Source organism: Bradysia coprophila, unplaced genomic scaffold, assembly GCF_014529535.1.
Source record: "Bradysia coprophila strain Holo2 unplaced genomic scaffold, BU_Bcop_v1 contig_94, whole genome shotgun sequence".
Taxonomy (NCBI): Eukaryota; Metazoa; Arthropoda; class Insecta; order Diptera; family Sciaridae; genus Bradysia; species Bradysia coprophila.
In genome coordinates, this window is record NW_023504022.1 from 10,629,731 (window position 1) to 10,657,682 (window position 27,952).

Genomic DNA, 27,952 nt, shown 5'->3' on the forward strand with positions numbered 1-27,952 from the left:
ATAATAACAAAGTGGCAGTCTTTTATGTACATCCTTTTTTAGGCTAATTTTAGTTGAAAGTCTTCTATACATCTATCTGCACGCATACTAATACCACCGAAAATGTAATAGACATGTGCGCACAATAAATCACAAGAATTCAAATTTCAAAAATAGAAATTGACGGCTCTTTGTGTAAGAAGTTCATAGGTTGATAAATAGAGTGCTCAGTTAATTAACGAAAAGGTCATGTAATAAAGAATGGTTCGTTACCAAATTAGTTTCTGAGCAAGTATCAGTGAAAATATATATTAATCTCAGCACAGCACACATACATATAGAGGAAGGTATTCAATGAATGAAATCGAATCTTTTAGTTTCAATTTTATTACTAGCACCGGAAGCGGGGAGATTTAAGAAAATTATAGACTAAGATTGCCTCGTTTCGTATGTGTATGTAGATAGCAGCACCGGGGTTCCGGTGGGTTTTACAATTAAGTTTCTCTTAGTTGAACACATTGTAATGCCAAATAACAGAGAAATTTAGACGTAAATTTGCTTCAGCTGGTGCATTCATACAACAAAACTGCTGATACATCTTTATACGAGTGAATACACGCACTCGCGTGTTAATGGTACGTATATACACGTATGAGCAGTTTTGATTGTATGAGAATATCAGCTGAAAAACAGATGAAGGAAATTCACGTCTAAATTTCACTTACGTCGACTGTATAAAGGACTTTAATTTGTGCTAAGTGAAGTCTCTTTTGACAAATCCATCTTCGTAGCCTTCGTAAGGAAGTTTGAATTTGTCAACGAAATGTGGCAACGCATAAAAAACAACAATCGAAACGCGACGAAATCACTGACACTAGTTAGGAAAATAACTATTTCAATGTTGGTATAACGCCACTGCGTTCCATCGTTCCATTTACAAAATAAGCGACAATTGGACCGCTAAAAAATCTGATCTGGATTGGAATGCGTTGGTTTTGTTAAAAGGAAGAGAAAACAGTCTCTTTATTATACTGTGGTTAATGGCACCGGGTGCCAATGGTCGCTTTATAACACTGTGGCTAATAGCACCCCGTGCCAATAGTCTCTTCATTATAGTAAGGATAATCATATCCGGTGCCATTTCGGAGCTACTTGAACTTGTGGCGGCATCCCCACTTTATATTGTGAACTGCTTGATCAATCGCACATGTCATTATGTTAGAACTACTTTATCGAGCACACATGTTGTTATGCCAGCGCTTGAGCTGTCACTTTAACTTACGCATTGTAAAGCCTATTTAAGATATCGTTTTCATGCAAATAAATTCATTCTAATTTGTGGACTTCTACTTCATCTGTTATGGACAACAATGACGAAGATAAACGACATGCATTGACTAATGTACCCTTATATTGCAAACTGCATGTCAAAATAAATGAAGTAAAAGATTTCCCATCAATCGATGAAAACTCGTTTAATCAAAAGACGTAGTAGAACTGAAAATGATGCTGCTTATAATATAATTGCCCTCTGTGAAAGGTTAAAAACTTTAATTAAATGACAAATTTACGAATACGTTTTCGGGGTTGACATTAAAATATGCGTACGGCACGCGACTTCATTATCTACGTTCAGCCTGAGTGCGTGGAAAATGTAAGCCATTGGCATTTAACGAAACAGCAACGGAAGAAAATGTTGAAGCAAAGCAGAAAACCTAAACGATTGTGAAAACATTTCCCGTTCCTACTGCCAATTAAATTTAATTAAATTATGATTTAGAATATCATTTTCATCAATTTTATTTCGAGCACTAAATTAGAACCAGCCCGATATCGCCTTTCGTTTTTAGAAATAAAACGAAGGAAAATCGTAAATTTAATAAACTTTTGAAAAAAAAGGCGAACACGAATATACTTTTGATTGGAAGTGTATACGAGGGAAATTGATTCGGGTAATATACTTTTATCGACGAATTTCGAATTTATATGGAAAATGATTTTTGGCAAAGAAAAAAATGGAAATAAAATTTTGTTCGATAACATGACTGAGATACGGCTAATATTAGCAATAACATAAGCACATGTTGTATGAGTAGTTTATACGGAACAAAATGATTGTGGTAGATAATAAATACCAGATATATGTGAATGTTTTGCTGTAATCAGCCACTGACAGCAGAGAAAAGTGAAAAAGTTAATTTTATAGACGAGTTTCAAACAACACAATCGAGTTTCTTCACTCGATTTTTTAAAAACATTTTTTACTAAAGACCAAACATTAGTCCAGCGCTCCCCTTAGATGTATGCATAATTTGAATGACGTCTAATCATACATTTCAATTGTGCAAAAGCCAAATCTAGTACTTCAACGAGTCTGTTATTAATGAAAAATCGAAAACCGGTGAAAACCTTGAAAGCATAAGAATGATAGTGTTGTATAAATCAATCAAACAAGCCAGAAAACTGTAATTATAATTTCCTGATATCATGCGTTCACAGGATAGAACCAACAATGGATATATGGGAGTTTCAGGAAAACAAATTTTAAAATCATTGAAAGCTTCGCTTTAACTTTAAGTATTTGGTCTCTCTTCAAAGTTTTCATAATATCCCGAGCTTGAACCACATTGCATACGGTTTATTCAATGGAACGTTGTTAGTGTAATAAAGCCTTACATAGCAAAATAATTGGATGCAGCATATGTATGTACGTACAACGGTATTCGCATAATACAGTGCATTTGCACACTGCTTCAGCTTATTACAAAATAAATTTTCTTTCATAAACTTCTAAGCTCTAAACATCCAAAAATAAATTTTAATTAAAAATTAAATGACCAGATTTAGAGCCCCTGCACCAGGTGCATAATTTCGTAATAAGGGCGGTAAATTTGAACTAAAGCAATGGACTTTTTTAGTACAGTGAATGCTTAATCCCTTCGAAATTTATTGTATCAATTGAAATTTTTGCGATCGCATAACACACGGAAATAAGGTGTTCGGTACATAAATTGCATCAACAACAAAAACAAAAAGCATCCGTTTATGTCTACAGTGTTGTGTATCAATGTTAAAACCAACATGTTTTACAATCAAATATCATGATAACAAGCTCCGAGTGATGTTGCAGCAAATGCATTACACATTTATAATGTGCCATGTACAGTACAATATTTTTCAGTGCATTTTCGGGAAAGAGAAAACAATGAAGTGCTGAATTAATAATGTTTCCCTCCCAAGTCATGGACTGATGTGAGCGAGTAACAGCGCGTGTTAAAATTGTGTTTTTACTGCACAATCATGCAATATTGTTGCAGAATTTAATCCGGGTGTAAAAAGATTTAAGAATATACTTTCCGAGCTACAGTCAACCCGTAATGGTAGTTTTGAACAGTTGCGTGAATTGTGAAAAGAACTTCCTGTGGTGGTTCTGAGTAACGATTCTGTTTTCAAAAAATATGTTCGTTCATATCGTTGGTTGTATGTCTCAGGTAAAATAGAAGAAGGTACAACCCATTGCAAACAAACTAAAGTCAAAGTAAAATCAAACAAAAGAAACACAAAAATATGTTAGGATGGTGAGGTGGAATCAGCCTCAATCATGCAATGAGCTGACGAAAATCAACTGTTTAAACGATGAAAAGCCTCATTCTTTCTCGCTATTAAATTACGCTAATTAAGTGGAGGATGCAATCAGTGTCAATCTTAAAACACACTGCGGGCTATCGTCATGAAAAAGAGTTCTCATGGAGAGAAATTTTGATTCGGTAAAAGCACCTTTAGTTGACACACGGATATTTTACATACAAAGTTGTCGTGTCTAAACAAAACGAATAAATTTCTGTAATGACTTTCGTTGACTAATAATTCTTTACAATCAGTCAAATCCCTTTTCAATTAGGTTTCTTTAATTAAAATTATTCGTTCACGAAAACACAATGGAAGATAATTGAGTTCTGGTATCCCGCATTCAAATTTTTTTGTATTATTATTTTCAGACCGGAGATTAGATAAATAGCGAAATTCGTACATCCACAACATTTTTCCCTGACATGAATAATGATGATTAATTGCATTGTTTAACAAAAGAATTCCTGGAATTATCAGCAAAAAAATGGAATGTAATTTAAGATGACACAATAACGGTTTTAGGGCAGATATTTAGGATAGTCATAAAATCCAAGACTATAATCCAACGGGCTTGTGTCTTACAATCACAATCGGTGTGGACTTTACGGTGAATTAAAATTACCATTTTGGGTAAACGGCTAGCGTATGTTTGATGCAATAGTTATTGGTTTACCGAGGAGAAGAAAATGGGAAATTCTAACAAGAGCAAAGTTTCGCAGTCAGAGCGGAGCGAGAACTGCGAATCGGTTAAGTTGGAGTTTCCTATTTTCTTCTTGAGGTGAACCAATAACGTTTGTCATATGTGCCATATGTGCGAGGTCTGATTAACCGGTTTTCTCCACGACACAATTTTTCAAAACAAAAGCAAAGGTGACAGTTCGGGGGAGAAAACGTCTATTTTCCCACTGTCAAAACAATGAAAATAGAACTGTCGTGAAATAGCTATTTGTTAGATAGACACTGATCGTTTACTTCACTGGTTTTAACAAACGCTCTGCACTGCAGATGCCAAGAAAAAAGCGACTGAAAAAGGTTGGAGTCACGAAAATACAAACCATTTTACAAACCCCCTTGTCAACCATCAGCTTTTTATCGGAAAACATTTTATGTCGTGTAACAGATAATAGAAGTAAATACTGTGTACTCCTCAGGGACGGTTAAAAGCTGTGTATTGTAAGTGTACACGATTACTGAATGGCAAAAAAGAGTGGAAAAGGAAAATGCCAGATAACATATTGTTCGACTGGAACGATCCTGGCTACTGCGGGTTGTGATAGTATGATGGAACAATGGTAAACATAATACAGTCGGTGTTGGGCTGAAATGATTTGGGAATGACTCTATTAAAACGATTTTATACGCTCATCAGATTTGTATCATTTACATTGTAAATTTCAATGTAAAATTAGAAAATCACATTTGTATTGGACTTGGATGTAATCAGGATATGAACAAGGATGAATAATCCAAAAGTTTAATTTACTTTATTATCAAGTAAACTTTCGTGAATTCCCAATATAATAGACATAGACACCAAAGGTTGTTGGAATTTATGATAGTAGTTACCAAGAGTCCATAAAATGTAAGTCACGAAACGAAGCCTTATATACTGACTGGAGGGATGATGAGTGTTATGAAAAATATGATTCTTGAGCATATCCGCATAAAAATTTCATTATTTGTTTATATGTACAAAAGCCAAGGATAACGACAGTGAAATAAACGAATATTTTATGTGATTCAGTAATGCGAGAATCTATTCAGCGCATCAAGTCAGAAAACTCGTTTTTTCAACCCGCACTTAGCGTGCGAAAATTTTGTTGATTTTTTCGAATTTTTTACCTTTTGTGGAAAAGGTGGTAAGTGTTCAAGTTGCCGTTTTCTCACTGGCAATTGTGAAAGATGTGGTGCTAACTAAGCGGGAAAACTAGTACATTCACACTTGTGTGTTCTGAATTTGATATTTTGAATTTTCACTTCTCGCTTGAAAGTTAGACGCATTCCGCTTTTTAAAAATCTCTGGCAGCTCTGAAATTAATCTGTCCAGTGGTGTCTTAGCCTTTCACAGAGTACAGACAAATATTTCAACAGATTTATGCGAAGTCTTTTACTTCGGTTATTTTAACATTCCTTTTAACTTTGGCTACAGAAGACAATAAAACATCGGTCGTTAACAGACAGAACAGTGAAAATTCATTAGTTTTCAAATGCTATAACAGTAAATTCAGTGCCTTTGTAATAGTATCTTGTTACGAACATCATAGAAAGTAAAATTTTCCTGCATTTGCCCTTAACAAAATTATTCATGTTCTGTTCTGCACAATTATCTACTATTACTCTACACAAGTCTGTCGTTTATAGCATTCCTCATTTCAAAGGACCCATTAACGAAATACAAACACACGATGATTCTATTATAAATTTTAGTGACGTTGAACATGCAATTTTCGAAAATGCTGTGCAAATATTAATATGGCTAGTTAGCTGGAGCTGGACAAGGACCGGGAACTGAATAACCGAAAATCAAAACCCACAAAAATCCTAAAATGCATCAAACAAAGCACAAGTTTTCATTTTACCTCGGCGAGATGACACGGTGACAAGCCAGACTCCATCAACTGAACATCATGCAGTGATATTGTTCCACTGACATTCATTGAATTTTCATACATCACGACATCAGCTTTTCTGCAATCATTCTCATACCGTCTGAGAAACGGAACAGCATACTCAATTTCAGCAACTCTACGTGCATTCGATAATGGTGTGGGTGGTGGCGGTTCGCATGGCGGTGGTAAATATCTTTTACAATTATTCGTCTCGAAAGCAATGCCATTACGGTTACTTTTATTGTTCAGAGTTGATGACATTTTATTTTCACCATTTTGTTCGTCATATAGCAACGGATGGAGTGCATATGGAAAACAGCTTTTTAACAATGGCGAGAACATTGTTCGTATGGAAGACGTATGAGAGTTTCAATTACAAACCACCACAACCACATGCGATCCGATATGTATGTTGATTATGTCTATGTATGGACTTGAAGACGAAGCATTTATTGCTTGGCACAATTTTGTTTCACGACAGTTTTCACTACCGGGAAAATCGACAAAAATGTTTTCAAATTTATCGGTTTTAACGATGTGCACACAAAGGTAACATACACAAACACTGAAAGCACAGAAACACCTATGCTAGGAAAAAATTGCTTTGATCCTTTTCCTAACCAACGAACAGGAATGATGAAGGTTAATTTGGACGAAAATATGTTGTCCCAAATTTAGGAAGTTTATGAAAATTACAATGTATGTGGAACACTGCCAGATAAACTTCCGCTACACGTTGCGGAAATTAGGGTTAAACAAGAAATTGTTGAACCTTCGCTGCTTTCTTACTTTAATCACTTTAATGCCGTGTGACAGAATGTAGAAACAGAAACATAATTGCAATTTAAATTCATGTTTTTAGTTAGATGTTAGACGATCTACTAACTTTTAGGTAATGTCAGGCGTATTGCAATTTAATCATTGAATCTACTACTTCTTTTGGTTTATGTCTTGCATTTTGATAAGCCAAACAATCATCAAAGAGCAGTGGCAGCAAGGATGTATGTACGAGACAAAATGGACCAATTTTTCGGAATTTTAGAAATTTTTAAAGATTTCAAGAACTTAAAATCCTAAAAATTGTTAAAAATTCTTAAAATCCCTAAAATATTCTGAAAAACCTCCGAATGGCAATGAACAACTGGCTTCAGGTTAATGACAACAGCAACGTTCTATAATGATTTCATCTCGCCACTTGCTTTTATTAAGACCTATACCTGAACTTACACATTCGTTAACTATTTGCGCTATTACAAAATAACAAGCGTATCGCGATATATTCAATTAAAATTCGTTCTCTCTTGTCGGAAGACACAATCTTACGGCACATACGTTTATTTTGTAAATTATCAAAAAGATGAATTTTTTATATCGTCATGTCATTCAGATGTGTTCAAAATCAAGGCACAAGTCGAAAAATTTGTTTTTATTCCACATAACAGTCACGAAATATTTATCCCGATTCTTCCGTTTGCTCAAATGACAACAACAACAACAACAACAAAATTGTGTTATTCAATTCACATTCGCCGTATAATGTATAAGAAGAGAATGAGTTTATCAAAAATACTTATTCCGATCACGACGTACTGCGACAATTCACTAAAAACATTTGAATCCTGACGGTAGGATTTAACGTTAAAATGAACAAGAACGAAACGTATCAGAAATGAAATGAAATAAAAAAAACGAAGAAATTTTCTCCCCCAAAAATAAAAATAAAAATATTTACGTCTGTATCTCGGCATATTGCAGTACAGTGGTAAATAAGTGGGATATTCTTTTCACATATATATAAATCGTCGGTCTAACGACATACAGTCGTATTTTTATATGTGTACAATGCTTCGCCTAAAATTGTATTTTCTTGTTGCTTCTCAATCAAAACACATTAAATATCGCTGTAAAGTCGACAATAATGTAACTGGTAGATGTGTGGGTGTATGAAAATGGGGGAAGTTAAAATAAGACAGACATTCGTTTAACTTATATTTCAATTAATCATGGTGTTATTACACCACGATCATCGTTTCATAAAAATGAATTAGGAAGGAAGGAACATTTCATCTCAACCATACTACAACCAGGGCCAATTATTAAGAATTTTACTTACTGAAAACTATCGAAATTTAAGAAAAATTGCTGAATTGAGCAAAATTTACCGAAAAAGGTTTTCGGTAAAATTTCGGAAATTTTCGGTGAATTTCGGCAATTTTCAGTAAAAAAATACTTTCAATTCAGAGACCATTTTGAGAAGTCGATTTCCCAAATTAAAATTTCAAAAAATTCTTTAAAACTTCTTGAAAATCTCTAAAAAAAATTCAAAAAGAGTCCCTGCTAAAACTACTTATTTAATCGAAAGCAATAGACACGTAATTGGAGTGTCTAGACAAATGTTTAAGAAAAGTTGGGACATTTAGTAAATAGAGGGGAACCAATACCACCCGTTGGTCCCATTGCCATGGCCTGAAATTGATGTCTATTTTATTTCCATTTCCTCCATAACACCAAAACACCAGTAACAATTTACAGTTTCATCGAAACGACAAAAATAAACGACGAGCTCTGGTCAATATTCCTTTGTATAACAAAACATCGATGAAGCAACAGCATGTACAACATGCCGTGTTGATGTTGCTCAGCCTAAATATAATTTCCATTTTTTGATTAGAGAATCAGCCAACATTTCGCCATCAAATGTTTCAAAAATTCATGAGGGAAACGTTCGTATTAAAACGTGTACGCGACGATCAACCAATTTTCGAATGAAGGTCATTTTATAACACTAGATGTTATATTGTCAACTCGAGGCGATGCCGAGTGATAAATACTTTCGTTCAAAACTTGGTAGATAAATAACTATTTCAATTGGAAATAATTTCACAGATTCTTAGAGACATGGATGAAATGAATATTGACAGGTGACGGTGACACGTATAATAACGTGATGTTTCTATCGACGTTAGTTACAGAATCATAAATCATCGTATCATAGTAACTTATTAAAAGCGAGCACGCAACCAATATATAAGACAAATGTGAGAGTAGAGGGTAATGTGTTCTGTCTTTTATCCCTGTATAAAAAATAAAATAAATAAATTCAGGTAAATAATTTCAAGTAATTTTTCATAATACTGAACAAAATATGAAAACAAAGTCTGATCGCAATTTAGATTGACTTAAATTACGTTAATGAATTACATGTTAATTCTAGTCGAAGATAGCAAGGACGACAAGAAAGATTGTAATTTAAACTTACCGGTAAATGTGTTTCGAGCCATGTATTTATGATACTAGCTGTTATCGGATCTGGCGACGGTGCCATATTACCACTCTGTTGTAAAATCATTGCTAGTGTTTGCGCGGCGGCTAAAACATTTGATTGTGATAACGACGTTTGACCATCCGGTGATGTGTTACGGTTTGAAGCACCTGAAATAAATTGAAGATAATGGATCGTAAGTGAAGATTTATTGAGGTAAATAATGAAAATTAAAACTGGTAATGACTGGCAAAATTATGAAAAAAAGTCAAGGCCACGACAAAATTTGAATATTTTCTGCTTTGGAATCGTTTAAAACTCAAAATACATTTTATTGCCGCCTCCCTGCGAAAGTTGTCCATTAGAGAGTAGTTTATTCCTAGCGAAAACGTTTTATTACGAGAAGAACAGTTAGTTTTACGTGAATTCATGTGTGGTAGTCAACTTTCGCATGGGGCAGTCAATAAACCGGAAAACATTGGATGCAGCATACACTCGAAAACAACCTTGTGATAGTCGCAAACTCACTTGAGGAACTTGCTTCGGTAACTGTTTTTCGACACTTTATTATACTCTACACTTATCGAGAAGACAGTTACCGAATTGTGTTGCTCAAACAACAGACTGGTAAGTTTCCATTTATCACAAACCTATTAAGTCATGTAATGAATTACTTTCGCCGCATCCAATGTAATATACAATTACATACTAGACGGCCAAAAAGAGTACTTTTCATCTTTAAAGAACAATTTCGGCCATCTTTAGTATACACTGGGAATACAAATGAAGAGTTGTGTCTTTGTGTGATTTGTTGACCTTGTCCTCGACTCGGATCAAGTTGACCTTGTCCTCGACTCGGATCAACAAATTTCGCACCAAGAACTCAACTTCTACACTTTTCCTCTCCTACATATGTAGGCAATCATTGTCTAAGGTCTCAATATTCTTACAGTGATTTTTTCCATTTGATTGTGTAGTTGAAGGCACCTCACCGTTTTCACGGCTAGAACTGTTACAAGCTCGAAACCACCACCAACGTGTCATATGATAAACAACTCAATACACTTGAAATATATTTCAAATAAATGGTTTCTTGTTACCGTACCGATTATGCTTTTGAATTTAATTTTTAAATTTAATTTCATTTGAGTTGTGGCTTTTTTCGAATCGATTTCACAGTTGAACTCATTTGATTTGTAGCACAAAAGTTAATTAAAAATTTTGTTTTTTTTTGCACTTATTGTCGAAGTAAAGCTATGGTTTGATATCTGAATAAAATGGAAAAATGTGTAGCTTCACACCGATGTTAGATTTATAGACGTATCCATATATAGACAAAGCCAAGGGTATTTTAGTGGAATAATTTCATTATATCGTTCCATGCTCCAGTACATGTAAATCGTTCTGTTCTAGCGCAAGCAAAAAATATCCTACGTATGTGTGTCTTTACGGCTGGTTTAACTTTTTGGAAACATTAAACCGTATCGCCATAAAATCATTCAATCTGTTTCTTTATTAGTATCGCCTAGTGCTTCCTACACCATCTTTTACTTCATTGATAGTTGTGACTGCCTTCGCCCTGATATTCCTTTTATAAATAAAAGAAAATCTTGGTAACTTCATGCAAGTAAACAGACGTTGTGCTGGAAAGATCCACAGAGTGTACATGTACAAGGTAGTTCAGTTAGTAATTCACTTAGTCGAACAAAAATATTTATGCACAAATAGGAGCAGTGTAATGGTAAATAGCTTTAGCATAAATTCATGGCATATTTAGTGGGCTACGTTACAATGCATATTCATGATGAGAAACACGAATTTTACTGTCGTAAATATTACGCGATGAATTTACTTTATTATAAGCTCACGACTGTAACATCATGTAGAAAGGGGTACATGTAAATTAATGAGGAATAAAATTATCAAACTTGTTCGTTGTTTGCAGTAAGAAAATGTGGTTTTATTGAATCAAAATTTAATTAAGAGGCCCCGTTGATTGAAATTGAATATTTAGATATTCCGTTCAGCTCTTCTTCAGACAGAAACGATGTCTTAACGTGGAAACCAGCGGTTCAATCTTCTCTTCAGGTCCGGACTGGCCATACATGGCGAATTAGAAAGTCAAAAGTGCGCTTTTCTGAATTTATTCAATTTGCTATATTGGCGCCTTTCATCGGTGCCATTTGGCGCCTTTTCTTAACATCAAATACTTTTTGCTACATTTTACAAGAGCGCCTTTCAGTAGCCAGTCCGGCCCCGCTTCTCTTCAAACGTTGAGTCAATTATTCGGCTACACTGACGACCTAGACTTAATTGGACGGAATTGTTTCGTTAATCTGTCACATACGCCTGTTCATCTGTTATCGATAACGACGACAAAACTAATGACAAGCTCTCGGTAATAAAGTCTTTTATATAGTAAATTACATGTTAAAAAAATGGAGGTAATAGATTTCACATCAACCGATTAAAAATACTTTGATCGATGGAAGTAATAAACCCGATAATAATACTCGTCATATGTTTGCCGTCTGTAACAGGTTAAAGAGAATTTCACGCACATTTAAGGGCACTGTGATGAGTTCGGTCCTAAGATGAGTGAGAAAACGACAAAATAAATGACACCTTCGCTGTCTGATGCAATCTAACAGCCTGGAGGTGTATGGAAAAAACTTCAACACTGTGGATAGCTTTAGTTACCTTGAATCGCTGGGCAACGCTTGGAACACGAGCAACTACAGTCTACAAAAGCTATTAGTGCTAAAATCATTCAACCGCAACCGTAAGTATGAACAACACAGATCGCTAATACATCCAATATGGATCAGAAGCTTGGTTTAACGAGGTGAACAGACACTGATCGTGTCTGAAAGAAAAATCATTCGATCAACCAATCAATTAATTGACGAAGATTGACAATAGATTAAGATGTCTCTGTCATGTACGAAGAAGTGCTCCTGAAACTGTTAAATACAAATCTCGATGGTAACCGCAAATCAGGAAAACCATAAACGAGATTGAAGGATGAAGTTGAGTCGGAGGTGAAAGCGTTAGGAGTGTGCGAAACTAGAACATTAGTGCAGAATACAGGGCCGGACTGGCTACGGAAAGGCGCTCTTGTGAAATGAAGCACTTAAGAATGTAGCAAAATGAGCTTGTTTTGAAGAGAAGGCGCCAAAAGGCACATCTGAAAGGCGCAAATATACAGCAAATTGCATGAATTCAGAAAAGAACACTTGTGATTTTACAAGAAGCCATGTATGGTCAGTCCGGGCCTGGCAGAATACGTTATATTGTGGAATAATGCTGAAGGAGGCTAAAACCAAAAATAGATTTTAGTGTCCATCAGAGCAAAGTAAATCTTCGTCAGACATTCAATTTTCATGGAATGGCGTATTCATGTGATGAATTCGTTCTTTCCATTTGTTGTTGTGGTACACAGCTCGAAGTAGCCACATAATAATTAACATAAATACCACAAAAGTTCTCAACTAACCTATCAAAGAAGCTTAAATTTAATATTTATGACTGGTGGTAACACAACGGAAAAGAATTTTTTTCTCATCTGACAAAGTTTTTCATCTATCTGAATGCCAATCAGGATGATTTAACATAAAATAATTCGCATAAATTATACTTTCATATCTTTACGTTTGCGGAAACTGGAAGACCTTGTCCATAACATGATGTCGTTTTGAAGTGAAAAACATAGGTTTTGTCTCACGTTTCGTGATCATAATACAACGCACAATGAGGGCATTTAAATTCCCTAATACCTAGAATCGTTCATAATTTTCATTGTAAAAGTTTTTCTCGCTTCTTCAAATTTATAAATTTATATATTAGTCGTTAAACATGCGTCCCATGTTCGAACATCCACAAAGTTAGATGTGAAATCTTCAAAAACTTTCGTACGAAATGGTTGTCTTCTCAATAATTGGAGTTTCTCATTTTCTTAATACGGGAATGTATACGTATGTACTAAACGGAATAATGAATGTCTATTATTATTAAATAAAGGTTTTCGGTTGGAGAGCATTATTGAGTTGATTTCAAGTATCGTGTAATAGAGATTCCATTATTATTCACTTATAAGTGGTAGGGGCACAAAAAGGAATTGAGGAAATTCCCAGCAAAATGGAATTAGACTTTTGGTGGCAGAAAAAAAAGACTTATTCAAATTAGACATGGTACAGTCATGAGAAGTCTTTTCGCAGGGAATTTTACTCATGAATTTACAGAGTTGAACGATAAAGTTCATTCAAAAAACTGAAAGTCAAGCGAATTTTGGTTGACAGTAGCTTTACGATCTAATCAATGAATCTTCTAATTTTGTACTGCGTTGTATTTGAAACAAAATCTGATTTTTATATGTTGTAACCTTTGATTTTTGAAAAGATCTTTTTTTAACGGGCTGCGTCATTGTGAGCAGCCTTTTTTTCGCATATTTAAAGACTAATTTACGTTAAAAAAATCTATTACTTCATTTGTTTTAGCATCCATTTTGCTATATAAGACAACATTAAGCATATCACTTTGATTTATCTTTGCTGTCGATAACAGATGATAGTCTCTTAGTCATACTAGAAAATTCATCCATTTGTTTTGATATCTCTCGGAAAAAAGCATATGGTTGAGAGAGAAGAAACGAACTGAGGCTATTTTGAAATTTGTACGCTATGCGAGCATTACGAGTAAATTTTGAGATAATGTTTCTAAATATCTTAAGAGGCACCGGTACTTAGCTAAAATTGTAGCCTACATTTGTGTGCCTCGTATTTCATTTTTGATGATATCTTTTCATCAGAATCTTTTTCGAAAAATTTACTACCACAATGACGACTACGAATGTGTAAGCTTTAAATAAAAATTAGTTTTCCTTTACTAGAGAGGGAAAATGGAATTTCCGTCCCTAAGGGAAAAAAGTAAACTAAAATCCAGTTTTCAAAAAATGCCCAAAAGTTTTCACTTGGCTTTTCAGCAAAGCATCGATGCCTCTTAAGATTATCTCAGGAATATTCTTCAGATGATCTCAATGCAATATTCTTGTGTTGAGCTTCACCCACATAGCCGTTGCTGCAAAATAAACTTCTAAGAGGCTCAATGCACCCGGATAGGATTTAGGCTTACAGAGGCAAATAGTCACTTTACATAACAAATATTATGCTGGCTAAGGTTATTCACGTTAGGTACAGAATTGATTTAATGGCCAATTTGTGGAAGGAAAAAGCAACTTGTCTCTAATTTAACAAAAAAATTGACGGAAAAATTTGTGGAAGGAACAACCCATTTACCTGTGATGTAACACTTAATTGTCAGGCTAACTTGTAGAGGGAAAAATCAATTTCTTCCTAATTTAATGCGAAATTGTTGGGCCGATTTGTACACGGAAGATTCAGGTTGTTTCTGTACACCCAATCGTAAGTAATTTAAAAAATGTACAAAGAAAAATGAACTGTTGCTAGGTTTTGTGGGTGCAGATAGTGTTTTATCGTGTTTTGCACCCAGGAGCAAATAGTCACTTGGTTTTAAGTGAAATTTATCAAAATTGAGTGAAATAAGGGATATTTGTAAAACTTGTCTTTAACATTAGGCATCGCACATTTAAAGCTCCGCAGAGAAAACTGAGAAAATTTATGAGAAGCCACAACTTTTGATGAAGTTGGTAAATTTCCATTTTTTACTATTCTGATTTCAGCGAAACTATATTGACGAAGATCGGACAAGATGATTAGCCGTTACTGTAGGGTTAACTTCTGAGAGTCTCGCTCATCCCTATTTTATGTAAATTTGAATTCTGGAGACATAACCGGACAAAATCTATGAAAAACGTCACTACCTTTTGATCAGCTTGTTCCATTCCTACTTTTAACATTCTAGATATAAACCTCTGATTTCAGCGAAACGATTATGACCCAGATCGGACAAGATGTACTCAAGTTTTCTATTTTATCTGGACGAACCATTTATTTTGCAAATGTGGAATCCATAAAAGATTTTCTGTTATTCAAGTTGAATAATTCAACTGTGAGAAATCGCAATATTAATCAACCAATGACGCAACACCACACCACTTTGAAGATAATATAACAATAGTCGTATCAGATGGAGAACGAAGAACCATATAAGTACAAGCTCTGAACAACAAAATGACAATTCAAAAAAGAAAAGAAAACAAATCTCGCTCAACGATGATATTGTTTGTTGGACGACGACCATCACCACCCCCAATCGTTGTAAAAATTGTCCTCCATTTGTATGCTGTTCATCAGCATAGTACTTCGGAGAACACTACATTCAACACATTTACCACAAAGTAAATAAATTTGGGCCAGTTTAACCGAAACCATTTTATAAATTAACTTCGCACTACGTTCCCCACCAAATGTAAATAGGAAATTAATTTAAATAAAATTTGACGAAAATGTACTTGACCCAAAATAAATGCGAATGAAACCCCTTTTTCCATGCTGTTTGAACAGTGTGTGGCATCGGACCTTCAATAACAGACACAGAATGTACTTGCCGAAAACGAAAAACCTCTTATCACATTCTCGCACTACATGCCATTCAAACGTATTATGTCGCCAAGAGAAATGTATTTAAGACTCAATTGTTGTGCAAATACATAATCATTCCGGAGAGGTTGCGATGAAAGACTATATCGTACAAAAACTGCATTCGTACGGAACAGTTCCAGTCAAATTTAATTAGTAAAGAAAATGGTTGGCTCTGTAAATTCCGCATTCAATTTTATCGTTGAAGCTGAATAAATACACTGGCAATGATTAACATTATCATTTAATTGCGACGGAAGGCTGTACACAGTATATTTCCCGTATCCCGGCATTAACATATGTATTCACAGCAGTCGACTGTGTATTGAAATTCACTGAACTCCTCTTGAACCGTATGTATTATAGCGATCCTTATTCATATTCAGCATACGTAAGCACCGTTAACTATTCGAAATTTTTTTGTTAATATATTCCTGTGCGACACATAAGTACACCATATCATCATCACAACACACATCATTTTAAATATCATGTCCCCCCAATATTTACTTCATATTTCTCCTACACATACCCACAATCACTACACAAAGTCATTGACAAGGGGAGTACTACAAACTCCACAATATTCACTCTTTGTTAATTTCAAATACCATGCATCCAGTTGGTATCGCTAAAATTTAATTTGTGGCTGCGGTGTATTGTTGTTGTTGTTGTTACTGATGCTGGTTTTTACTCAATTCTAAAAAACCGATCGCTTTAATTTCATCAAACACTTGTCGTTTGTGTGATATACGAGACACAGGCAGTTTGTATGACCGTCGGGACTAAACTAAACAACTGAAACGAATCCGACTAAATTCCCAACCCCAAAGGCATGCGGCTTTTCAACGAAATGTGTGTATGGCACAAAAGCTCAACAAAGATAAATGTAGGCAACAGGGTTAGAGAGAGATAATCATACCGGCTATTGTATGCGTTGGATGGAAAAGGGAAAACAATAATGTTGTTGGGTGGTTTGGTACGATGCAGGCAGAGCAGCAACAACATAATATGAATTTGATTTTCTGTGGAATGAAGCGAAAATGCCTATGTTTGATAAATGGGGATGATGTGCGATTATTATCCTGTGTGTATGCGATGCAAACAGCAAGAAGCTTCGTTGAATTACAATATTGGATTGGAAAGTCGAAAATATAAATATGTTGTTTTGCCATTCACAAATGTGAAGCGATATTAATTTGTATTTATAGGTTGTGTACGACACAATGTGCACAGGCTTTATATATATGCATGGATTGGATTGTTTGGAATGTGTTGATTTTGAAATTAAATATTTAAACTTTGAAAACATTTCAGGTATTCGTACCGTACGACTGTTCGACGAATGTTACACTGAACTTTTCATGAAACGGCACAAATATTTACTTTTATCGAAACGATAAACCTGTTGATCTTTGTTGTTATGAATGTGACAGAATTTGTAACAATTGTCACGTATTCTCACGCATAAGGGTTGCGTAATTTAGGAATCTTAAGTGTACTTATCGGAACGTAAAAAAGTGGAAGAAGAAAAAATGTCGTGGCTGTAAACGAACATAAATCAGAATTTAAAATGGAAGACGTTGCATGCTCGTTATCCTGATTTATGATTTAATGCTCAAAGCACCGAGTGAAATTATTGAAGAGAAGTACTCAGCACGATCTTCAACATTTTGTGTGCTGCTCTAATATTTAACTAGTAAATAAATACAAGGATGCCGTCTAATGATTTGAATCGGCTTCGAGTTGACCTGTTTCAATTCAGATTAAGCCAGACGGTATTTCAACCCGAACCTGAAATGACATTTTGGGTTGATGACCTTACATTTTTGATTTCGGGTTCATCCGAACCATCCGATCGAAACCTGAGTTGGTTCAACGCGCGTCTGACCCGAATCTCAATTTTGAATTTCGGGTTTGAAGTGAACATTAGGGGTGGTCGATTTTGTGGGATCGGAAATGGGCCCCTCTAGAAAAAATTCTAGTGGCCCATAGGTACCAAAAAGCCACAAACAAACTTTTTTCTTCATCATCTCCGGGTTGCGAAAAATCAAAATTTGAAAATTTTCGAGTAGCCGATTTTTTCCCATTCTAAAAACCACCACGACCAGGTTGTCCTTTTTTTTTGAACCTTAAAGCATCATTTTATCTTTCTATGAGGTCCACTCTAACATATAAAAAAGAAAAAAATTGAAAACGTTTGCTGGCCGAGTTTTTGTGAGTCATCAAGTTTCGCCGAAGTCCGATTTTCCACAATTTTCAATATGAAAAAAACCTTTTTTTTGGCCGAAATATTTATAAACTTGTCTTGCGATAGCTCATCGGAAAGGTATTTCCATAGCGGAAGCAGAAATAGAAACATTACCTGAAATAAATTTAAATTATTTTGAGTTATACCTGTTACAAAGCCTAAAAACATAGCTAACGCCGACCCGTACGAAACACCTATTCGTATCAAAAGCCTTTAATGTGAAACTCTTCATTTCTCTTACTTTATTTTCTTCTCTGCTGAAAAACTATTCTTCCTTGTAAATCACTTACATTATCCACTCTTTGCCTTGTTATCATATACAATTAAACCTATCTAATAAAGCTAAAACAGACGAAATATGTTCAAATGTGGTCGACCTACAAGCAAAAACTGCTTGCCGCCCTGTGCCTGTTCCACACCAAGGGGTCTAACTCACGAGTCGGTCATCCGATTTCCATAAACTTTTTTTTTGTCGATCGATATTGTAAATATCTTTCATTCGATGTATCATTTACGAGTATAGCGTTTAAATGTCCGGAGATATCTTCGAAAAACCGTAAAGCACTTATTGGGCCCCAGCTCAGGAGGGGTCGATCCAAAATCCCTCATCTTCGAACTTAGCCTGTCTTTTGACATTACCAAACGGGGAAAAAAAGAATTTTCAAAATCGGATGCGTTTTACTCAAGTTATCGTGCAGACAGACAGACGGACGGACGGACGGACAGACGGACATTTTTTTTCTTGCTGATTTGGCATCTCTGGACAACCACAATAGGTTTCCCCTTACTCAGGGAGTCCAATTCGACGTGTTACAAACGTATGCGTAAACCTATAAGACCCCAGTACTTCGTACGGGTCTAAACAGGCTAAATTTATCAGCAAGGAGAAAATTGGATTTTCTAAATTGCCTATTTTTACACTCTTTTGGTTACAAACGTATTTTTCGCTACTAATTTATGAATTTCTGTCAAAAAATCGCATTAAGTTGCTGTATTAAAAAGTCAATTTTCTCCTTGCTGATAAATTTAGCCTGTTTTTAAGCTTTGTAACAGGTATAACTCAAAATAATTTAATTTTTTTCCCGGTAATGTTTCTATTTCTGCGTCCGCTATGGAAATACCTTTCCAATGAGCTATCGCAAGACAAGTTTATAAATATTTCGGCCAAAAAAAAAACTTGTTTTTCATATTGAAAATTGTGGAAAATCGGACTTCGGCGAAACTTGATGACTCACAAAAACTCGGCCAGCAAACGTTTTCAATTGTTTTCTTTTTTATATGTTAGAGTGGACCTCATAGAAAGATAAAATGATGTTTTAAGGTTGAAAAAAAAGTACAACCTGGTCGTGGTGGTTTTTAGAATGGGAAAAAATCGGCTACTCGAAAATTTTCAAATTTTGATTTTTCGCAACCCGGAGATGATGAAGAAAAAAGTTTGTATGTGGCTTTTTGGTACCTATGGGCCACTAGAATTTTTTCTAGAGGGGTCCATTTCCGATCCCACAAAATCGACCACCCCTAGTGAACATGATCTGAACCTGAAATTTTCAGATCGGATCAGGTAACGCGTGCTTTTTTCACCAGAAATCATAGATTTTCAAGGAAAAAATTCGGACTATCCGTCCTTGACCTGAACTAACCTGCACGTTTCAGGTTCAAGTCAGTTTCGGGTCAAACTTGACAGTGAAAAAGTTCATGCCAAGTTCAGGTTATATTCGAAATCACGTTCGAGTTAGGATTCTACCCGTTCTAATGCTCTTCTCTATAAATATCTAATTTACAGATGAAGGCCTTTCCGTCGTACGTAACTAATTCGATATGTATGTATACGTCCAATACCATAAAAAAAAACTTTTTAAAGTCTACGTAACATGTTTCTAAGAAGTGTTTACGGCAACGTCCAAAAAATTGATAAAGGATTTGAAGCCTTAAAAAATGCCTCTTCCAAAACTGACTGAATTGACTAGTGAAAGAGTGTAGGTCGAGCCTGAATTTCATTTTCTTAGAGCCTTAGAATTAAATACGTATCCTACTGAAGCCCCGACATGTGTAATGGAAAGACCTTAAAACCGACTACAATACCTACTTTGGACTATAAATGAGTCTTCCTCTACAAAGCGTCAAGTAAATTTTGGAAAACCTGAATTTGACTTAATTCGAGCTTTTTTTATCTGTGACTTCAAGAAGAATATTGCTCACTAACGACGACAACACCTTAGCTCATACGTAAATTGTACGACTAAGACGTATTACTTATATGTACAGTCTATGTGTACAAGAGTTAGTATGTGAGCCACACAAATTAAAATTTTGCTGTTTTTTGTAAAGGGAACATACCCTCTGGGCTCTGTGGTGTATAAAAACTTTTTGGGTGTTATTTCCCCTGAGCTAATACCAGCACAGTGGACGATATAAAGACAGTGTTTGAGTTAAAAATAACATCAACGGAGCATGAATAACAACCCAGGTTGATATCGATATGAACGTTTTTATTGAGACATAAGCAAATTTAAAATGGAGCAACTCTCAGATCCAGCTTCCGGTTAACAAAACATAAACCACTACCACCGACACTTCATACTGGAAAAGCCTGGCTTTCGCTATAGATGCACTATAAACTGCTTCAACACAAAGGCCGATTTTTTTTTCCATTCGAAAACTTTGTGATAATAAATAACTCCAACAGTCACCTACTTCGGAAGAAAACAATACTGTTGACGCTTTCAATAAAGTTTTAGCGCCGGATGCGAAAAAAGAAAATAAATTCCAACTTCTCCATATATTAAAGTTTATTATTGTTTCACCTCAATTTAAATAAATGTTTTTCAAAGCTTGATGCCTGCGGGCTCATTTTCATATTTAAATATAAAGTCTTCCTGGCAGATAGAAAATATCATTTACCTCTTAACACAAAAGTTATATTTTCAACTTTAAATGTTGTGTTTCTAACCCACATTCTTGCAACAAATTGTTCCCATTGAATTGCAAACTTTTTTATACTTTGAATTCCTTTGAACTAATTGAAATCTGGATCGAGATTTGTAAAATTGAAATGTTACAGTGTAACAAGGTGGATGGACGGGCATGGAAACATTCCCTTTAAAAATTCATTCTTCGTATTCTTTGTACAAACAATCACACAACTGAACGCAAAACAAATACATCGCATTAATGTAACTCTTTGTAACCTTTTGCTCGAATAACCTAAAATATCACATTTTTGCCTACATTTTATGTACATACCAAAACTAGCCGTTTCACAGGGAGCCGCGGGAATGACCCACTTTTTAGACCATTATTTTAATATTTTCGTAATTCATTATAATTCCTTCAAGTGTACAGTAGAGTCTCCAGTGGAGATGAACGTGAAAGGTATTTTATTTGTGTGTTGTGTGTGATGGTCCTCTTTCATCGAAAAGAATGTATTTGTATAGTATCCGAAGACTATTCTCGTAGCAGAGCTATATTTGAATGTCTTATGTAGACTTAATTAAAACAAGCTAAGCAAGTGCATGTTTGCACTAGCATCAAGCAAATACGAATTGTCATACATTTGTGTAACGCTGTCTGTAACGCCTCTGTGTAAAACTGGGTAAAATAATGATAATTTCGTCATATTTTCGATTTAGCTTCTCTTCAAGCTTTATCCATTTCCACCCTTACCTTACGATGTCTTTCTAACGAGCCTCATTCGCAAAAATCGGTAGACGAACTATATCTATTTCACTGACGATTCGTGAGGTGGTTTTCTTGGTCCATTCCCGCAGCTCCCTCAGACATATAGCTTTTATTCTCAAACAATAGCATATCGGCTAAAATTTGAACATTTGGAATTGGCTAAATTTGAGGAAATTAAATTCTCGCCCCACTGTGAATTCACTTTTAACAAATACGATACAGTAAGCCACCCACAGTTCCAACTCATTGGAATAATTTCACATAAATTCCAGTGAATGGATTCAGCGAATTTCTTTTTTTCCTTTTTCCATCCATTTATTTAACCAACCCCGCAATGTACTTGTTTTGATTACCAGTCAGCCAGAGCCACGACTTTGCTATGAGTGAAATAAAGCGGAGGGTGCAATAAAAGGGTTTAAGATATTGAAAATATGCCACACGAAAATTGATTGAAACTATGTGCTGCGCCAGTTTGCCTACGATATACCCTTTAATGTGTCCCCATCAATCTGTGTTTGTGCAGGTATTTTAAATATGATTTAAAGGGATCCGTGGATTGATTGATATGACAACAGATTTTTGGTTAATTAAATTTTTGTTGAAATGTAGTTTTTAACATGCAAAATTCGCCGAAATTCAATTAACTTGCTGGTGTGTTTGGAAATATATATTTCGAAAATAATGACGGTGGGGACTGGTGAATAGAGTTCCATTTCATAAAATTACACTGACAATGTCCAATGTGCTTGTCAACATATACGATTATGATGCATGGTGGGAATGGAACAGGTTAACAGACAGAGATTTACTCGACATTGTTTTGTTTGTCTGTTGGAATGGTATGTTGTGTGCTATAATGTGCCCGCATGTGATTTTGCAACCGTAAAACAGATGTTTATGTACGACGGCTATTATGTTCTGTTCAATAATTAACTAGATTCATGCACACAGTCGTTTCAAATTAAATCCCCATACGGGAGAGAAAAAGAAATGCCAAAATAAATGAATCAATGTGCAACGTTGTATCCAATTCACAAACCGACGACTACATCTGTGCTGGATAATGTAAAAAATATGAAATTTTCTCAAATGTGCATAATGAAAGCAATCATTACACGTCCTTTCCGCGCTAATTGATTCTCGAGGAAATACTCAGGAAAATATTTTGCAGAAAGATTTTTATAATCTACAGTTGAGTGGAGCGAAACGTAGGAGTTTTATGAGGTAGTTAAGGTAGAACAAGAATAGTACCGGCTAACGCCTAGTGAGTCTTTTTTCTTTTTCTTTTTGAACCTCACCATCGTTTTTGAATCTCACCATCGTTTTTGAATCTAACCATCATTCCCAACCACCTATCCCTAATCGAAACTTTCCTAAAGACTAAATGTCACTACTTTCGAGCAATAAATTATGAAAATAGGTCGGGTCTCGCATTAAGTATAGATTAAGAGCATTAAGTATGATTTCTGTTTATTGCCAGCTTGGTATTTATTCAAGTACCACTTCGGTATTCAACTAGCAAATTTTCGATTTATAAATAAGCAAGCGAGCCGATTAATATCATCAGTCGGTGTGCAGCTTTCAAACATTAAACATCTCTACAACCTCCGTATGAGTTTGGTAGTCAACTACCACTTTGGTAGTCAACTACCACTTTGGTAGTCAACTACCACTTTGGTAGTCAACTACCACTTTGGTAGTCAACTACCACTTTGGTAGTCAACTACCACTTTGGTAGTCAACTACCAAATACTCGATTTACAAATAGACCAGCAGGCAGAATAATTTCATCAGTCGGTGTGCATCTTTCGAGGAAGAAACATCTTTGCTACTAAATATTTTGGGGGTCCAACTACCAACAACTACCAAACTTTCAAATTGCGATGTCTGCTATGAGCGATCGGTTACCAGATAACAAATAATAATTGATTTGCCTGGTGTTGGTTTGCTCATAGTAGCATTGCAATTTACCAACGTGGTAGTCAACTACCAAATATTTGAGTTATAAAAAGGCAAGCAGGCAGAATAATTTCGTCATTCGGTGCGTAGCTCTCAAACGGTAAACATCTTTGCTGCAAATATTTTGGGGGTCCAACTACCAACAACTACCAAACTTTCAAATTGCTATATCTGCTATGAGCGATTGGTTACCAGATAACAAATAATAATTGATTTGCCTGGTGTTGGTTTGTTCATAGTAGCATTGCAATTTTAACTTTTATCAATCACATTTTATTTGTGACACAGACGGACGGACGGACAGACGGACGGACGGACGGACGGACGGACGGACGGACGGACGGACGGACGGACAGACGGACGGACGGACGGACGGACAGACGGACGGACGGACGGACGGACGGACGGACAGATGAAGTGCCCACAATAGGTCTTTTTTTCCTATGGAAAAAAGACCTAAAAATGTTTTTCTTATCTCTTTGGTTCGTTACATTTTCGCAGGAAATTGTGACAGAATCGTTTAAATTACTTAATAAGTTTACCGTTTGAAGAATCTCGTTGAGAGTTTCATAAGAAGACTATTCAACGGTGAGAAACGACTCGAGTAAATCTGGTTCCAAGTACTTCTATTTATACTCCATATACATGTTGCAGTGCGGCATGTAACTTCTTTAAGAAAAATAAGTGAGATAATGTCATGGAAAGAAACAAGTGAGATAATATCATGGAAAGAAGTGATGAGCGAAGTGGGTTTGTGGGCGAACATCCGATTTAACGTTTACTTTTTGATTTAACCTGCTAGAAACGACAAAAGTATTGCAATGGTGTGACAATGTTGTAGAGCGTACAGTACAAAATAGGGCTTATCTCCTAAGGTAATGCTTTAGATTTAGACAACGGTCATTAAACCCATTTGAGTCTCCTTTGTTTCGAACCACATATGGAAACATAGATAATGCTAAAGACATTCCAAAGACTAGCATGCAGATCGATTACAAGCGCTTGGAAATCAACACCAACAGACGCATCAGAAGTTTTACTGAACCTGTCTCCCTTGCCCTTGCATTTTCTAACACAAACTGAGGCGGTCAATGTCGTCGATAGAATTGTATCTTAAGAACGCTGTATCGTTAGACTGACTGAACATACCAAGCCCTAGTTTGATGCATCACAGTCCCTTCACATTCTATCTATGCTATTTGATAAAATTACAAAGGATTTTACACAAGAATTTTGAAGTCGTCACACCATACAGAGAAGTCTGGCCAAGTGGTGCTTGTCCACCCGATCATGGAACAGTCTTTTATACCAACGGTATGAGACTGCATTCTGTTAAATTAAAACTCCAAAGATGGGCGCGTATGCATATGTTCAGACAGTCAATCAGCCCTGAAGGCGCTACGAGCACCGGAATCGGAGGTAACGAAAAGGCAGACACGTTATACATGTTCATGTTATGCTTTATCGCTGGTATGGATCTCGATTGTACTGAGCTTAGTTTGACACTGAAAAAACATGAAATCTGATGGAAAATTTGCTGTATTCTTGAAATTTACCACATTTCTACCGTCGCATAAAAGCCTTAAAGAGGCGAATTTGCGAGAGAATTTCATATATTTTCTCTCACAAATTCGCCTCTCTGAGGTTTTTATGTACGGTAGATTTTCACTAACACGTAGGGGATAATGCTCGAGCAAGCACTTTAGGTACACCGGAAAGTGCTAAGAGAGTCGAGGAATATCTCCAAATAAATTTCTAAAAATCAAAAGTCAAATTTTTGATTTTTAGAAATTTATTTGGAGATATTCTTCGACTCCCTTAGCACTTTCCGGTGTGCCTAAAGTTGACAAGTCGCAGTAACCGGCAACGTGTTCAGCAGAGTCTTGAAAGGTTTCGAAAGAATTTTACTGAGAACTTTAACTGCAAACAGAAATTTTGTTTGTTTTCCAAAGATATTGCGGAAAAAGTGTCACTTTTGAGGCCAGGGAATGGTTTTTCAAGTGTTCGAAAAAAATAAGTTCCCACAATTGTGAAAGGTGATAATCGTACCAATCAGGGAAATTTTTTTTATGAAAATTGGTCAATCCAGAAATATGTCGAAGTTCTCGAAGTGCGACCATGCCCTAGAATTACTGGTAGTAAGAAAAAATGTATGCAAAAATGTATCGTTCGCTCACTAGATTAGAAACCAGAACAGCAGCTTTTTTGCTCACTTTTTCGTGTGAGTTCTGTCAAGTTTACTTTTTCGCCTCAGTTGTGTCAACTTTGCATAAGATAATCAACTCGAAAATGTTAGACAAGTGACATCATAATGCTCAGTTTAATTTGTTGTTATATTCTGTTCGGAATGTGACTTTTTGGTCGGCCTGAATACATACTATCTTGAAGCTATTTTCGGGTTTGAAAAAATCATTTTTCATACAAAAGAGGAACTAAAGTCAAATCACATTCTTGGAACAGACACTTTGCAGTTGATTATGCCGAATTCGTATATTTCAACTTGACTACAAATGAATAATATAATAATCATCGACAATTACAGCAGTTACAGTTAAAGAAAAGATATGATCGTAACACTGTGTTGTTGTTGATGTTGAATCATCTGCGGAAAATCACATATATTCACTTACCCGATATAATACCATCCATTTGTTGCAGTGCAGCTTCCAACATTTTACTTGCTTGTGAGTCAATCGGAGTTAATGTATTCATTTTTTGTGCTCCCTCAGACGAGTCTATTCTTCCCATAACAAAACGGGCACTAGCACACAAACGCTCAATTTGGGCGATTTCAATCTGATTTCTATTAAAATAACAAACCACCTGTACGATTATTGCCAAAGGCCACCATATAAAATTACGTCACACGAACGAAACAGATAAGAGAAATTTATCAAATAATCCCGAAATGTGCCATTTAATATTGACGAAATATTGTGCGTTCACTGTGCGAAACACTAATGCTAATTGAACCGATAATTGTAAATGAAAAGTTGCGCTAATTTCAATAATAATCACTAATTTAATGTGGAAAGTAAATAAAAACACCGAAATAAACAAAAAAAGGCACGCTAAAACTGACGTTTGAGAATAGACGGGTGAATGTTTACATTGGAAGCAGGCGTGCCAACGTAGCGACAACGAAGAACAAAATTAGTGTAAACGTATTTTTAGGAAGCGCGAAAAATTGAATGTGAAAATGTAAGAACCTACAAATAACATCGCCATGGCGAGGGTAAGTGATTAGAATTACTTGAACATTACTTAGATCTTAATATGCTCGACATGGTGCTAAAGGTTTGGTTCCTTTATGTCTCAGTTCAGGGAATTACAGTTCGGGAAGGAGTGACCCAACGCCTAGAGATTGTCATTCATGTTTGTTGAAACATTCAGAAAAACAATTGTAGATGCACATACTTGACTATATTCCACCACTTTGAGTCGGCTTTGAGTTTAAAGCATCTTTCACGGAAAATTATCACACTTAAAGAATGGTAAGCTTTCTCATGCGAAAACTTACGAATTATATAATCAAAGACTGCAGATTCCTTGAGCAGATGTCACCATCATCATCAATGGTAATTTGTAAAACCCTGTTGAAGTAATCGGACTACGATTACAAAGAAGATAATAAGCGAAGAGCTTCGAGTAGAGTAATCATGTTAAAAATGTTAAAACTAATGAAGTAAAGGATTTTCTATCAATTCTTTGAAAACTATTAAAATATGAAGCAGAGTCTGAACAGTTAGATTAATTTAAGTATTCAGTGATTGCAGGAATCCACTGTTAGACGAGAATTATTTTAAATTTCTATTCCTTTTCCAATACAAGCTAATGTTATTGAATTTGACCGGAATACCATCAGATGCTTATGTAATGTGTGTCGGAGCTCATGCTTCAATATTTTTGCATTTCTTGACAGTTTCATGCCTCGGATATTATGTGCTTGTGCATTGTATTGCATTTGGTAGAATGAATTATACACTTTCTTGTCCCTATTTGTCTCTAGTCATCTACAATCAGCTGT

General features: G+C 35.5%; 1 protein-coding gene across 4 annotated transcripts in view; it reads right to left on the minus strand.

The window, feature by feature from the left end:
• The window catches only part of LOC119085556 (liprin-beta-1), a 58,626-nt gene extending 31,614 nt beyond the window's left edge, over positions 1-27,012 (minus strand). For 2 of the 4 annotated variants that reach the window (XM_037195979.1, XM_037195976.1), the window contains exons 1-2: positions 26,556-27,012; positions 9,478-9,650 (exon numbers count right to left, since the gene is read on the minus strand). In XM_037195979.1, coding sequence (XP_037051874.1) covers positions 9,478-9,650; positions 26,556-26,673 — 291 coding nt within the window. In that variant the 5' untranslated portion in view covers positions 26,674-27,012. Of the gene's footprint in view, positions 1-9,477; positions 9,651-10,430; positions 10,573-26,555 lie in introns of those variants that run through there. The other 2 variants (XM_037195978.1, XM_037195977.1) reach the window with 2 other exon arrangements.
• Positions 27,013-27,952: the final 940 nt, after the last annotated feature.